This window comes from Triticum dicoccoides, chromosome 5B (assembly GCF_002162155.2).
Source record: "Triticum dicoccoides isolate Atlit2015 ecotype Zavitan chromosome 5B, WEW_v2.0, whole genome shotgun sequence".
Classification (NCBI taxonomy): domain Eukaryota; kingdom Viridiplantae; phylum Streptophyta; class Magnoliopsida; order Poales; family Poaceae; genus Triticum; species Triticum dicoccoides.
The window spans coordinates 703,670,141-703,686,475 of NC_041389.1; the positions used below are offsets into that span (position 1 = coordinate 703,670,141).

At 43.8% G+C, this 16,335-nt stretch overlaps 1 protein-coding gene, 1 long non-coding RNA gene and 1 other non-coding gene across 4 annotated transcripts; 1 reads left to right on the top strand and 2 right to left on the bottom strand.

Annotated features, from left to right (window-relative positions):
• The first annotated feature begins 1,803 nt into the window (after nucleotides 1-1,803).
• On the top strand, nucleotides 1,804-5,478 carry LOC119306748. Of its 2 annotated transcripts, none has more exons than XR_005149022.1 (5): nucleotides 1,804-1,976; nucleotides 2,477-2,515; nucleotides 2,907-2,973; nucleotides 4,427-4,591; nucleotides 5,172-5,478. It is a non-coding gene; the product is annotated as an uncharacterized LOC119306748 (long non-coding RNA). The 2 variants fall into 2 exon arrangements; XR_005149023.1 differs by lacking the exon at nucleotides 1,804-1,976 and adding an exon at nucleotides 2,130-2,389.
• Nucleotides 5,479-6,674: 1,196 nt separating this feature from the next.
• TRNAS-AGA lies at nucleotides 6,675-6,756 on the bottom strand. Its single transcript has one exon. It is a non-coding gene; the product is annotated as a tRNA-Ser (tRNA).
• Nucleotides 6,757-7,612: 856 nt separating this feature from the next.
• On the bottom strand, nucleotides 7,613-9,258 carry LOC119306749 (11-beta-hydroxysteroid dehydrogenase B-like). Its single transcript, XM_037582884.1, has 4 exons — nucleotides 8,987-9,258; nucleotides 8,713-8,905; nucleotides 8,423-8,640; nucleotides 7,613-8,330 (listed from the first exon to the last, which is right to left on the bottom strand). Exons 1-4 carry the CDS (start codon nucleotides 9,170-9,172, stop codon nucleotides 7,764-7,766), a joined length of 1,164 nt encoding a protein of 387 aa, XP_037438781.1. The 5' UTR covers nucleotides 9,173-9,258; the 3' UTR covers nucleotides 7,613-7,763.
• Nucleotides 9,259-16,335: the final 7,077 nt, after the last annotated feature.

The following is a 16,335-nucleotide window of genomic DNA, read 5'->3' on the forward strand; positions in this document are numbered from 1 at the left end:
TGACATGTTCTTCCTTCTCCAAAAATATTGTCTTTTATGTTTAATTCTTCGTCATATGATCATTTCCTATTACCCCAGTGCCTTCCGCTTGAATCTTGTTGATGTTGGCTGTAGCTTCAAACGGCTTCGCCTGCGTGCCTACGTAAATTTATACTGAGCGATGCCATTTTGAAAGAAAAAAAAACTGAATAAACTACAACACGTCAGATGAGAAAAGGCTGATTCTGCCAATACAAGTTGGATGTCTGGCTAGGTGTCTTGTGCAGACTTGACATAGGCTATGTTGGACACTAGCAAGTGTTCCCAATCACATCTTAAAGAAATTCAAGTTCGATGCAGGAAATGTTTGCTCTTTCAAAATCAATGTATTTGTGAGTACCAAGCTGAATAAGGTTTATTATGCATGCTGAATAAGGTACTGAAATGATCTGAATTTCAAACTCTGTTTTCTTTGCTTGCTTGGTAGTACAGTCTGCAGTAGATAACACATCTCATTTCTTCTGTTATAGTTACATTTTTCAGAAACTTGAGGTTCTAAGGGCTGCTTTATAAAAGCTTTGTACTACTGAATTAGAAATAACAGTTGATAGAGCTGGTATGTTAATCTCATAGCCCTGACGTTGAACATTTTCTGCTTTTGTCCTGTATATGCACACTTACCTTCCTGCAACTGTATGTACATCCTCTGTAAGGAAATATAGGAGCGTTTAGAATACTAAAGTAGTGATCTAAATGCTCTTATTTCGTTACAAAGGGATTATTAACTAGCCAATTGCTTTCATTTAATCATCATTATTCTGGAACATGTGCTCACTTGATATTAAACATTTTAATTAGAATAAGCTATCCAAGGAGGTTTTATTAGGAAAATTTAGTTTATGTGACTTTTTTTATTTGAACAAGCATACGCATCTCCATTTGTTCATTTTTAGTTGTATAGTTGGAACATTAGTTTGATGTGAGTTTCAGCTACCTGCTTGTTATTGAAACTGCAAGAACTCGCTAGCTTTTGTCAAAAGAAATGGAATGTGATGGAAGTAAAAGAAGATAAGGTGTTTTTGTTGATCCTTGTGTTTGATTTTAGGGTGTGTGTGTGTGTGCCTAATCACTGTAAATAGTAAATACTCTACAGTTATGACAGCGAAATCCTTGTGAATATGGACAGATGGAGATGTATGAACGGGCAATTCTTGCAGTTAATTATTGTCAGTTTGCGATTTCAAAATACAATGACCCAGATGGCATCAGAAGATAGCAATTGAATACCGAGACTATTCTGATGAAGATTTTTTTAATATATTTTTATAGTGTCTTGACTTTTGTTAACTACCGCATTTTAGGTTGTATGTGTATAGGAATACATACATGGCAAGAAGGGATTATACAATACCTAGGACCTGAGCAGGAATGTTTGATGAGATGCTTTATAATATTTTAGCACTGTTTTTCAGCAGTCCTTGTGGTAGGAAAGTGATCCATTCTTCAAAAACTCATCTACTACTACTCACCTTGTATAATTTTTTATTCTGCTGCATATTTGGTTTTATCATAAAATGAATGGATTATTCTGAAATACAGTGTAACGCCCCCCTATCAAAGATTATTATTTGAGCATTTATTTATTATTATTCTTTTGCCTTTTGCTATTTCTTGCTAAAGGCACATGCATACACGAATCTTTCCTCGTGCCATTGTTTCTTCTGCAAGCACCTAGCAGTGTAATTTCATGAATCAAGTAAGATTCTGCTATTTGGCCCAAAGAATTATCTGATGATACATTTTCCCTTTCCTTGCTATAGTTCCTTTCAGTCAGCTAAACGTCAATATGTTGGATGATGTCGTGGAGAGGGCCACCGAGAGGGGGTTTGCATTGCCAAAGTCGAAGGTGGCCGTTGCCTTGACCTGCCTGGACCTCTTGACCTTTAATAACGCTCAAACAGGAAACACATGTTGGAGGAGGAGACCACAAGCTAATTGTAAGCATCAACTATTTGTTAGCTATCAATCTTGTCCTTTGAGCATATATACTTTATTTCTTAAACCATTATGCATGAGCTTTTTAGGATGATTTGGATGAGTGGATCATAGGACGACATGAGCAGGTATTTCCATTTGATCATACACAAAATGATAATGTATACACTAACTTAAGATGATGGCTCTTCTACTCTGCTAACATAACATGCATGTGCTTGTGTGGAGTGCCTCCAAAATTAATAGCTCAAGTCTCTCAACACGCGGATGGATGATGTTGTGGAGAGGGCCATCGAGAGGGGGTTTGCATTGACAAAGTTGAAGGTGGCCATCGCCTTGACCTGCCTGGACCTCCTGACCTTTCACAACGCTCAAACAGGAAACTCATGTTGGAGGAGGAGACCACAAGCTAATTGTAAGCATCAACTATTTGTTAGCTATCAATCTCGTCCTTTGAGCATATATACTTTATTTCTTAAACCATTATGCATGAGCTTTGTAGGATGATTTGGATGAGTGGATCAGAGGACGACATGAGCAGGTATTTCCATTTGATCATACCCAAAATGATAATGTATACCCTAACTTAAGATGATGGCTCTTCTACTCTACTAACATAACATGCATGTGTTTGTGTGGAGTGCCTGTAAAATTAATATCTCAAGTCTCTCAACACGCAGATGTGGAGAGGGTTCTCCTAGCGGTCATTGAAACTGTGATATGCATTTCCTTGCTCTCGGCTCTGATCAAGTTTGTAGCGTCTGGGAATGTGCATATGAAAATCCACATGTGCGATTTGGTTGTTATATTTTTTCCACACTGGTTTCTAGAGATGTTCAAGTTATCTCATATACTATATCGAATTACAATGGATAAGTTAGTGTACATACTAATTTGAAGATCCTTTTGCTGTCATACACATATTACTGCAGGACCATAGCGGACCATTGCAATGCGGCAAATCAAATTTCAATACTCAACACTCTTCTATGTGGATTAGTAAGTTGTTTATCTACTTTCACTTCTAAATTGCTTGTTAAGACACTTGATTCACTTTGTGCCTGTTACTTTAATCGTGCTAAGTGCATACAGAAAAAATTCTACTTGCCCCTTGTCATGCACAAAATCGAATAAACCTTGCAAATTAGTTTACGCGAATCTGGTCCTGTAGTTAAATATTATTTGGTCTATGAAATGAGATGAAGTTTGTCCCTAGAATATATAATGGACTGAAAACAAAACCCAAGATGTGGCAATTCAAACACCCAAAAGAAATTACTTGCATACCTTGTTGAGATGATCTTTTTAAATTTTTTGCGTTTATCTTTGGTATCTTTAGTATCTTCAGCCACAATACGACCTGCAGGAAGACCACAGGTGGAGTGTGCTTGGACGGCTGCTTGGCCGCCAGCTGCATGCCCTTCTAGGCGGCCAGGCAGAGATTCTTCGCCTCGGCAGCCGCCTTGGCCTAGAGCCATTCCAGGTCGTTGTCGCCGAGGATGGACGCCAGCAACGACATCGATCTCTATGATACCGACGAAGTTGGTTGTGGGGCGGGACCATGGCGGGGTGGCGTGAGGCCATGGTGGGGAGAGGACATGGGCACGAGGCTGTGGAGGCTGACGGGAGAGGAAGTCGGCAGAGCAACGCCGTGGTGGGGACAAGCGGCTTGTGTGATCGGCTCCTGTGTAGTGAGGGGGATACCTGTACGGTGAGAAGCGGTACGGTGAGGTACCTGTACATATAGGAGTGGCTACCTGTACGTTGAGAGCAGTCCTAAATACGCCTAACAAGTGATCTAGACGTACCACATGGCACATGTGGCCAACTATCCATGGCACATGTGACCAACTATCCAAGTTAAGTTGATGATGAGTATTTGATGAAAGTGATCTAGACATGAGCACGTGTACATAAGATCTAGATATATGGAAATCTCACAAATTCGGAGAGACCATCTAGCGTACTTCTCAATTTTGGTATTGGTGGTGCCATTGTTATTCGAGATTATTTTGATGTTAATTTTTTGTCTTTTGAATTTAAAATACTTGAATCATGATCTGGGTGCTTCTTCTTGATCTGGTCGGTGAGTGAGGATGTAAGAAACAGGGACATAGATGCACATTGGGGTTAGAATTTAGGGAGATAGAAACCATCTAAAGTCTCTCTGCCCTAAAATAAATCTGAACCCTTATAATGAAACTTCATGCCCGTGCAGATGAATCAGAATATTTAATTATCTTATAACTATGCATATGGTGATGGAGCAGCTATTTGGGCTGATCTCCTACTGTTCTAGCAAAGTTTGGTTTAGTATTTTGTTTTTCTCTATGAAAGATCAAGTAATCTGATATCGAGCTCCTTCTTTTACAGTAATCGAATTTTGAGTTTGCAATGATTGTTCATGCCTAATTGGCAATATATATTCACAACAAATTATTTTTGTTGTCAGACGAAGGGCATGACGGATGGCATCAGCGGAAAGGTGAGCGCCGGTGGAGATAAGCGAGAGAAGGAGTAGCGCGAGGCGGTAGGCAGCCTTGAAGAGGATGAGTGGGCCCGCTGCTGGGGGATGGTCCTAGGGATTTTTGAATCAACGAGAGCAGTGTCGGCCCAGGTATCTTCTTCCATCTTTGGATCCTAAACTATATATCTCTCTAATCTGCATTGACACGCAGTAGTGCCGGGTACAAGTGTGTGGCTGCTCCAGTGCGATGAACAGTGCGATGACGTTAGCAGCTCTTTATCCTTATTCCTCTTATTCATTGTGTATTTCCCCGTTTTATACATGTAACAATGATGAATGATGATGAACTTAGACTTGGTGTAAGGAGAGTCATTCTTTTTCCTTGAACAAAACAGCCTTCTATCCTTATATTTATCCTAAAAGCTTTCAGACGATACTCACACCATATGATTCGTTGAAGCATAGAAGTATTTTTTTCACATCTATTACAATCCAATATTTGTTAGTTAATCATATTCTTTATATTCGCAAGTAGTATAAAGTTGCCCCAAAATTGGTAATATGATTTTGGATTATACATTATATGCCGACAAGGAGATTAATGCTGCCCAATAAACTAGCAGTATGAAATAACCCTGCATATATTTGTTGATTTTTAATTTGAGCCTTCCAATCCAACTAAAAAAATTATTTGTACAATATTTACTGACTTTTACCTCTTATTTTGCAGGCTATCTAGAATGATTGCATGTATTAATGAAGTAGTCCACGTTAGGTGGATTGGCTCAAAATGGAGAAGCATGATTGTATTAAGCATTTAAGCTCTAAGCAATTTAGAATGTCAATGTCTTGGGGCTCCCTTGCAATATTTCAGAGAACTATATTTTTCCAGACATTTTATATTGCCTCACGATGTTTGGGGGATCTGATTAGGTATTGTTTCTCTATATATCTATCCATCTCTCTATTTTAGTTGCTAATAGAATAATGAACAATTGATAGGACTAATCTTATAGACTTGTTTTCTCCTCAATCCGACTGTGTATTTTCCAAGTTTTGTGCTAAAACGGGAAAAAACATATGTTTTAAACTTGCGACAACATATTCTCTGTGCAAATTTTAGCCTTGTTGTTCACAATTGATGCTTCCTGTGATTCACACTTATATTTGAACTTAAAGTCTGAGTGTATGCCGAATTAGGCTTTCCCTTCGGTCGGTTTATGTCAGAGTTCACACTACAACACACATTTCCTTTTGAGTCTTATGTGAGTTACTTTTGAACCGATACACCAAATCAGGCGTACACCGCTCAAACAAACTAGAAGAAAATCATCAATGGATTTATCACAATATTATAAAAATACAAATAAATGTATACACAATTTTTTAACAATAAATGTTATCAAAGATTGATATATTTACCTCTCCCAAGATAGTAACATGTTCTAGAAGATGTGTTTTGTTGCAGTAGTACCTAAATGGTGAATTGCATGTTCTAGAATATAGGCTTTTGCATATTGCAATCAAGTTCTTTTTTTAGGGAATTGAGTTTCTGGTTGTAACTTGTTTGAACATTTGTTTAAAGGGAACAAAATACTCCATGTGTTTGTCTTCAATTAATGGATAATAACAATACACTTGCTTTTGTGAGATGATATCTTAAGCATAAATAATAAAGGCATTCAAGTGTTATTATCATTTGTAATGCAGAGCACAATAAAGAGTTCAATGTTTTGTAGCCCCTTCTTTTTTTTGTGAATCAGATATGATAAGTCTTTCTATTATATGGTCGATTTTTTATCGAAATACATTGCAAGTGAAGAGGATTTTAAATCATTTTTTTGTGTTATTGGCTATCTTTTCTGTCCATATTAAATTCGATATGCAACCAGTACAAATTTTACAAAGCCCGTGGCAACGCACAGGCTGTTTACTAGTTTTTTTAGTTTTCCTATTACTACTATTCTCATTTCTCTTTTACATTCTGAGGCGCATCAGATTGATGCATGCAAGGATAAAAGAAATATCAGCCAATGCATATAACCATCTGTGCTCGACTAGTGGTCATGCTACGTAGATTAAAGCTTAAGTAATTATATAAAGTACGAGATACATCTCTCTACTAATCATCTACTCTTGATGATGAGATTCCAGATCCAAGCCGTTTAAACCAAACAATTCTTGAAGAGTCAAAATTTCTTCAACAAAAAAAAAGTAAAAATAAAAATGAAAGCGTGGTCGGCAGGATTCGAACCTGCGCGGGCAAAGCCCACATGATTTCTAGTCATGCCCGATAACCACTCCGGCACGACCACTTTGATGTTTTAATAAGCAACGCCTACGTATAGTTAATGGTGGCCACACTCTCATCTAGACACACATGAGAACATAAACCTGCAGTGCAATCTACTCTCTTTTTTTTTTGAGAACCAGTCCAGTCTACTCTCTTTTTTTTGAGAACCAGTCCAATCTACTTACATTACACTACACATGCCCACATAGTGATTAGCTCTAAACCAAACATTGCCACGGCCTTTCCCCCTAATGAACCGGAAGAAAATTGTATGGGACGGGGCCTCATAGTCCCCCGCCTGAGGCCCCTCTCCAGATTTTGACACGTCATCCTTTGCACACATCTCAAAGCTGTTTAAAATTCCCTAATCAGCTGATACGTATTTAAGTCTATGGGCAGCAGTATGGATACAATACATTACCAATCAATCGGAGCGTGGTAGTGGGAAAACCGTCGCAGTTCGCATCGCCGCCGCTTCCACGAGCAGGTCGTCATCACCGGCGATCCTGCAGGGAGTGGTCGTAGCAGCGGGGAGATAATCGGTAGCTTCCTTTCGGAAGGATTGCTGGGATCGATACGTATTGTATCCTTTTTTTATGCATATTATTGCTATACCTTTTCCCAGACACGTATCTTGCGATTAGGGAATTTTAAGTAGCTTTGAGATGTGTGCAAAGGGTGACATGTCAAAATCTGGAGAGGGGCCTCACGCGGGAGACTATGAGGCCCTGTCCCATACAATTTTCTTCCGAATGAACCTGCATGATAATTGACATGTACCAACAGCCTCTTTACCGTCTGGTGCAGCGACACAAATTCGTTTGGCAAATCCGCGTAAAGCAAAATCGTTTTGGGAAAATGAGGCACTTTCAGTCTAGGCATGCATAAGGAGTTCTTCTTCTTACATGGAGCATTTATTTGTTGAACCACCATCAGAATCAGTTCACAGATAGGAGTAGAGAGCACAGACAGCTTAAGCAAATGGCCCTCGTTGCCACGTACGCCGACGGCCGGCGCCGTGGTCTCATCTCACTCTAGCTTGTGCAGCTGCGCCGCCGCGGGCCTCCGACCAGCCGCCGCGGCCGGGTACTCGATCAGCGGGCGGACGGGCGGGGCCGGCAGCGCGGCGGCCGGCGCGCCCACAGGGGCAACGACGAGCGCACGGCGCCCGCTGCCGGCCACCGTCGGCGGAGCGGGCGCGGTCGACAGCAGCAGGCGGAAGGTCCAGCCGAGCACGTCGGGCGCGAAGGCGCGGAAGACGTGGAACACGTCGTACCAGCCCGGCCGCCGCACCCGCGCGTCCCCGCGGCACGCGCCGTCCACCACCGCCCGCGCGTACGCCTCCACCGCCTGCCCTCCCGGCGCCGGCAGCGGCGGCGCCGTGTCCGCCTTGGTCCACTGCTGCGCCTGCGCCTGCGTCTGCGTCTGGTCCGCCACCCCCGCGCCTTCCTCGAGCGCGAACCTGCTGGTGCCGATGCCGGTGCCGGCGCCGGGCTCGCCGCCGACCCAGCCGTGCGTGGCGACCGTGATCCCCACCTCGTCCTTCACCTCGTACCGCAGCGTCTCGTAGAAGTCGATCACCGCCGCCTTCGCCGCCTGCAAGGACAGCCGGCAGAGCGCACAACGATTGATTTATCTGAGAGATCACTGGTGGTACAATTTTTCCGTCGGGAAAGGGGCGGGCTTACGGAGTAGAGGCTCATCCGGGGCATGGGCAGCCAGGTGTCGACGGAGGCGTTGACGACGACGCGGCCGTGGCTCTGGCGCAGGTACGGCAGCGCGGCGTGCGTCGGGTACACGTTCCCCCAGAAGTTGATGTCCATGAGGTGAGGGAACGCCGCCGTGTCGCCGGCCTCCTCGAAGAGGAAGTCGTGGCCCAGGCTCACCGTGTTCACCAGATGATCCACTGCAGACAGTCAGATACTCAGATTTACCACTTTGAGGCAGAGCATGGAAGAGATTGATTGTATGCACTCACGCTGGCCGAAGTAGCCGATGGTGTCGGCGACGAGGCGGCCGCAGTCGTCCTCGCGGACGACGTCGGCGGCGACGACGAGCACGTGGCCGGCGCCCAGGGCGCGCGCGTTCTCGCGGACCGCGAACAGCCGGTGCTCCCTCCGCGCCACCAGCACCAGGTTCGCGCCCCGCCGCGCGTACTCGTACGCCACTTGCTGCGCCGCACACGCCATAAGCAATCCTCGTCAATCGTTCGCCGGAGCTAGCTAGGCAGCGTGACCATGCAGTGCACGTACCTCGCCGATGGCGGAGGAGGCGCCGGTGACGAGGACGACCTTGCCGCGCATGTCCTCCTTGGTGAGCGCCTTCATGGCCCACTCGAGGGCGCGCAGGAAGGAGAGCGTGGGCCAGGCGAAGGCCAGCATCACCATGCTCGCCGGCGGCACCACCAGGTCCATCAGCGCGGTCAGCACCCGCTCCATCGTTTCCGATCCCTCCCCGCTCCGCCGGCTGGTGTCTGCCCTCTCCTCGGGCGGCAAGGTTAAGCAGGGCAGAGCGGCAAGGAGAAGAATCGAGGAAGGCAAGTGAGAGAGTGTCGAGTGGTTTCTACTAGTTCGGTGGGAGGATAAGGACAACGGAGCGTGGGTGGGTGGCAGCGGCGAGGACGCCTGCCGCCATGCATCGAGCTCGGCGCCAGCTGCCCAGCCACGAGGGTACGCACATACTAGGAGGCAAGGTTTGGCAGCTTCCTCCTTTCCCCAGGCCGCAGGGCTCAAGACATCTGGGGTAGAAGATGTAGATAAAAAATAACCCATTTTTACATATCTCCGAGCCAAAAAAACACATGTCTAACACATAGTATAGATATAAAAAAAATACATCACGTGCTCTGTCTAACATATAATGTAGATATGAAAACATTACATCACATGCTTCAAGTGATGTAAAATACAACGCTAATTTGCATCTCCATCTTCTAGTGTTGTAAAACGGTAGACGCGCGCCAACCGATCACAACTTTCCCTCCCCTCCTCCTACCACGCAACCACCTCCACGCCACGCCGCCCGTCCGCCGCCGCGCCGCCCGCCCGCCGGACCACGCTGCACCCCGTCGTCACCAGATCCAGCCTCTCCACTTCCCTCGCTGCCGGTTCCAGCGCCCCGCCTTCACCCTCCCCCTGAAAATCGACCGCTATTTTGCCGCCCCGCTGCCGCGAGACGCCGCCCGACTGGAGCTCCCCGCCCGGCCCACCGCCGCCCGGTTTCCCTCGCACACCCGCTGCTACGCCACCCCCGCTTTTCCATCGCTCGATTTGAGGTTCTTACGCCACTCCGCCACCGCCAATCCACTGCCCGATTCGAGCTCCTACCGCCACATTTGAAGCTAGACGCTCAGGCGTCGCGCCGCTCCTCGTTGCTCAGCAGCCGACGTTCCTCTCGAAGCCCGGTTGCCGCTGTAGCTCGATCCTCAGCAGATTCTTCGGGGTACGAAAGAAGAGGAATGCAACCGCTGCTGCTTCAGTCGATTCGACGCCGCTGGTGGTTGCGGCAACTGCCGCCAGACATGGGCTTCCTCCTCCACCACCGCAAGCCCCACCACCAGCCATGGAGAAAGGCGCGACCATGCCTGCAGCCACCGCCTCCAACGTGTTTGGAAAAATGTCGCAAAGGCCATCTGCCATGTTACATCTTTAAATATGCATCATCTATTGAAGCACTTGTTTACATCACCAAATATACATCATCTATTGAAGTTGAGACTTTTTTGGAAATGTAAGAAGCATACTTTTATGATGTAAATTATATAACACCTACTTTTACATCTTCAAATATACATCTTCTATTAAAGATGCTCTTAGTTAGGTATCGTAATGGTGATGACAAATAAGCTAGGCTTGGTTATTACATCAACAAGTAAACCAGACTTTTTTTAGAATAAACCAGACCTTTTCTAATAAAGATATACAATGGGCATATTAGATCTGATAAATACAAAATGTTTGATAATGGGACTTAGGGCATCTCCTAGGCGGACCTGCAAACTGTCTACATCCGTCCGGACAATCCTCACCAGCCACCGACGGCTACAGTTGCGCCGACGACCGGAAGGGGAAGGGGCCGGCCCGAAAGTGGTGAAGATCCGCTTTTATTCACTTTAATTTCAAGTTTTAGATGTAGTTTCAAGTTGTCCGTCGTTCATGTGAATTTTGGTGGTCGTTTGTACATCCAATCTTTTGGTATTCTAGCCAATGTCTATTTGCTGATCTACGTATCCGCGTTGTAAGGTTTAGTATGGATATAGGGATCATATATGAGATACACAGATGTGAACGCCATTATTTGAGGGTTGCCGGGTCAGTGTGTTGGAGAACGTAGTAATTTCAAAAAAATTCCTACGCCCACGCAAGATCATGGTGATGCATAGCAACGAGACGGGAGAGTGTTATCCACGTACCCTCGTAGACCGAAAGCGGAAGCGTTAGCACAACGCGGTTGATGTAGTCGTACGTCTTCATGATCCGACCGATCAAGTACCGAACGCACGACACCTCCGAGTTCAGCACACGTTCAGCTCGATGACGTCCCTCGAACTCCGATCCAGCCGAGCTTTGAGGGAGAGTTCCGTCAGCACAACGACGTGGTGACGATGATGATGTTCTATCGACGCAGGGCTTCGCCTAAGCACTGCTACGATATTATCGAGGTGGATTATGGTGGAGGGGGGCACCGCACATGGCTAAGAGATCCAAGGGATCAGTTTTTGTGTCTAGAGGTGTCCCCCTGCCCCCGTATATAAAGGAGCAAGGGGGGAGGCGGCCGGCCTAGGACGAGGGCGCGCCAAGGGGGGAGTCCTACTCCCACCGGGAGTAGGACTCCTCCTTTCCTTGTTGGAGTAGGAGAGAAGGAAAGAGCGGGAGAGGAAGAAGGAAAAGGTGGCTGCACCCCTTGTCCAATTCGGACCAGAGGGGGGGGGGCGCCTCCTTCCTTTTGGCCTCTCTCCTCTATTCATGTATGGCCCAATAAGGCCTATATACTCCCCGGCGAATTCCCGTAACTCTCCGGTATTCCGATAAATACCCGAATCACTTGGAACCTTTCCGATGTCCGAATATAGTCATCCAATATATCGATCTTTACGTCTTGACCATTTCGAGACTCCTCGTCATGTCCCCAATCTCATCCGGGACTCCGAACTACCTTCGGTATATCAAAACACATAAACTCATAATATAAATCGTCACCGAACGTTAAGGGTGCGGACCCTACGGGTTCGAGAACTATGTAGACATGACCGAGACAAGTCTCCGGTCAATAACCAATAGCGGAACTTGGATGCTCATATTGGCTCCCACATATTCTACGAAGATCCTTATCGGTCAAACCGCATAACAACATACGTTGTTCCCTTTGTCATCGGTATGTTACTTGCCCGAGATTCAATCGTCGGTATCTCAATACCTAGTTCAATCTCGTTACCGGCAAGTCTCTTTACTTGTTATGTAATGCATCATCCCGCAACTAAGTCATTAGTCACATTGCTTGCAAGGCTGATAGTGATGTACATTACCGAGAGGGCCCAGAGATACCTCTCCGACAATCGGAGTGACAAATGCTAATCTCGAAATACGCCAACTCAACAAGTACCTTCGGAGACACCTGTAGAGCACCTTTATAATCACCCAGTTACGTTGTGACGTTTGGTAGCACACAAAGTGTTCCTCTGGTAAACGGGAGTTGCATAATCTCATAGTCATAGGAACATGTATAAGTCATGAAAAAAGCAATAGCAACATACTAAACGATCAAGTGCTAAGCTAACGGAATGGGTCAAGTCAATCACATCATTCTCTAATGATGTGATCCCGTTAATCAAATAACAACTCATGTCTTTGGCTAGAAAACTTAACCATCTTTGATTCAACGAGCTAGTCAAGTAGAGGCATACTAGTGACATTATGTTTGTCTATGTATTCACACATGTACTAAGTTTCCGGTTAATACAATTCTAGCATGAATAATAAATATTTATCATGAAATAAGGAAATGAATAATAACTTTATTATTGCCTCTAGGGCATATTTCCTTCAGTCTCCCACTTGCACTAGAGTCAATAATCTAGTTCACATCACCATGTGATTTAACACCAATATTCACATTTGTATGTGATTAATACCCATAGTTCACATCGTCATGTGATCAACACCCAAAGGGTTTACTAAAGTCAATAATCTAGTTCACATCGCTATGTGATTAACGCCCAAAGAGTGCTAAGGTATGATCATGTTTTGCTCGTGAGAGAATTTTAGTCAATGGGTCTGTCACATTCAGAGCAGTATGTATTTTGCAAATATTCTATGTCTACAATGCTCTGCACGGAGCTACTCTAGCTAATTGCTCCCACTTTCAATATGATCCAGATTGAGACTTAGAATCATCTGGACCGGTGTAAAAGCTTGCACCGATGTAACTCTTTACGACAGGCTCTTTTATCACCTCCATAATCGAGAAATATTTCCTTAGTCCTCACTAAGGATATTCTTGACCATTGTTCAGTGATCTACTCTTAGATCAAAATTGTACTCCCTTGCCAAACTCAGGAAAAGGTATACAATAGGTTTGGTACATAGCATAGCATACTTTATAGAACCTATGACTGAGGCATAGGGAATGACTTTTCATTCTCTTTCTATTTTCTGCCATGGTCGGGTTTTGAGTCTTACTCAACTTCACACCTTGCAAGACAGGCAAGAATTCCTTCTTTGACTGTTCCATTTTGAACTACTTCAGAAACTTATCAAGGTATGCACTCATTGAAAAATCTTATCAAGTGTCTTGATCTATCTCTATAGATCTTGATGCTCAATGTGTAAGCAGCTTCACCGAGGTCTTTCATTGAATTTTTTTTATTCAAGTATCCTTTTATGCTATCTAGAAATTCTATATCATTTCCAACCAACAATATGTCGTCCAGACCTTTGTTGAAAGAGATAACTATATTAACCTCCTGGAATATTTGGAAGCAACGCAACAGAGAGATCTTTGATGGAGAGGTGGCCACGCATGCTGAGTGGCTGAGGAAGCTCAAGGAAGATTTTGTTATCCTGGGCTATAGGATCGACCCCCAAAATTTAAGTTTTTTAGAGGGATTTGCAAACTCTTTATCGCTGTGACCCCCTGGTTTACATAGGCTAGTTTTACACCTTCTGATTTCTTGTTATAGCCATGTAAAACAATCCTGATCTATAATGTTAACCCATGGTTAACATTTTTTAAATAATAAAAGAAAAGCAACAGTAGGAGGCTCTCCTGCTGTTTTCACTGGTCAAAAAAACATATAATATCAGAAATGCTATAGAGCTCCCACTCACTTTCTTTTAAATACAGGCTTCTCCAGAAGTCTGTATAAAACCATATGCTTTGATCACACTATCAAAGCATTTATTCCAACTCCGAGAGGTTTGCACCAGTCCATAAATGGATCGCTGGAGCTTGCACGCTTTGTTAGCACCTTTCGGATCGACAAAACCTTCTGGTTGCATCATATACAACTCTTCTTCCAGAAATCCATTCAGGAATGCAGTTTTGACATCAATTTGCCAAATTTCATAATCATAAAATGCGGCAATTGCTAACATGATTCGGACAGACTTAAGCATCGCTACGGGTGAGGTCTCATCTTAGTCAACCCCTTGAACTTGTTGAAAACCTTCCGCAACAAGTCGAGCTTTGTATATAGTAACACTACTATCAGTGTCCGTCTTCCTCTTGAAGATCCATTTATTCTCTATGGCTTGCCGATCATCGGGCAATGTCCACCAAAGTCCACACTTTGTTCTCATACATGGATTCCATCTCAGATTTCATGGCCTCAAGCCATTTTGCGGAATCTGGGCTCATCGTCGCTTCCTCATAGTTTGTAGGTTCGTCATGGTCAAGTAACATGACCTCCAGAATAGGATTACCGTACCACTCTAGTGTGGATCTTACTCTAATTGACCTACGAGGTTCGGTAGTAACTTGTTCTGAAGTTTCATGATTAATATCATTAGCTTCCTCACTAATTGGTGTAGTCGTCACAGGAACTGATTTCAGTGATGAACTATTTTCCAATTCGGGAGAAGGTACTATTACCTCATCAGGTTCTACTTTTCTCCCACTCACTTCTTTTGAGAGAAACTCCTTCTCTAGAAAGGATCCATTCTTAGCAACGAATATTTTGCCTTCAGATCTATGACTAGAAGGTGTACCCAACAGTCTCCTTTGGGTATCCTATGAAGACGCATATCTCCGATTTGGGTTCGAGCTTATCAGGTTGAAACTTTTTCACATAAGCATCGCAACTCCAAACTTTTAAAAAACGACAGCTTAGGTTTATTGCTAAACCATAGTTCATACGCTGTCGTCTCAACGGATTTAGATGGTGCCCTATTTAACGTGAATGCAGCTATCTCTAATGCATAACCCCAAAATGATATTGGTAAATCGGTAAGAGACATCATTGATCACACCATATCAAATAAAGTGCGGTTATGACGTTCAGACACACCGTTACGCTGTGGTGTTCCAGGTGGCATGAGTTTGTAAAACTATTCCACATTATTTTCTGAAGGCCAAACTTGTAACTCAAATATTCATCTCCACGATCAGACCGCAGAAACTTTATTTTCTTGTTCCGATGATTTTCCACTTCACTCTAAAATTCTTTGAACCTTTCAATTGTTTCAGACTTATGTTTCATCAAGTAGATATACCCATATCTGCTCAAATCATCTGTGAAGGTCAGAAAATAACGATACCCACCACGAGCCTTAATACTCATTGGTCTGCATACATCGGTATGTATTATTTCCAACACCGGAGAATGGAGTTTTAGTCATCTTGCCCAAAAGGCACGGTTCGCAAGCATCAAATGATTCATAACCAAGTGATTCCGAAAATCCATCTTTATGGAGTTTCTTCATGCGTTTTACATCGATATGACCCAAACGGCAGTGCCACAAATAAGTTGCACTATCATTATTAACTTTGCATCTTTTGGCATCAATATTATGAATATGTGTATCACTATGATCGAGATCCAATCAAACTATTTTCATTGGGTGTATGACCATTGAAGGTTTTATTCATGTAAACAGAACAAAAAATTATTCTCTGACTTTAAATGAATAATAGTATTGCAAATAAACATGATCAAATCATATTCATGCTCAACGCAAATGCCAAATAACATTTATTTAGGTTTAACACTAATCCCGAAAGTATAGGGAGTGTGTGATGATGATCATATCAATCTTGGAACTACTTCCAACGCTCATGTCACTTCCCCTTCAACTAGACTCTGTTTATTCTGTAACTCCTGTTTCGAGTTACTAATCTTAGTAACTGAACAAGTATCAAATACTCAGGGGCTACTATAAACACTAGTAAGGCACCACATCAATAACCTGTATATCAAATATACCCTTGTTCACTTTGCCATCCATCTTATCCACCAAATATTCAGGGCATTTCCGCTTCTAGTGACCATTTCCTTTGCAGTGTAAGCACTCAGTTTCAGGCTTTGGTCCATCTTTAGGCTTCTTCGCGGGAGTGACAACTTGCTTGTCATTCTACTTTAAGTTCCCTTTCTTTCCCTTTTTTTTGA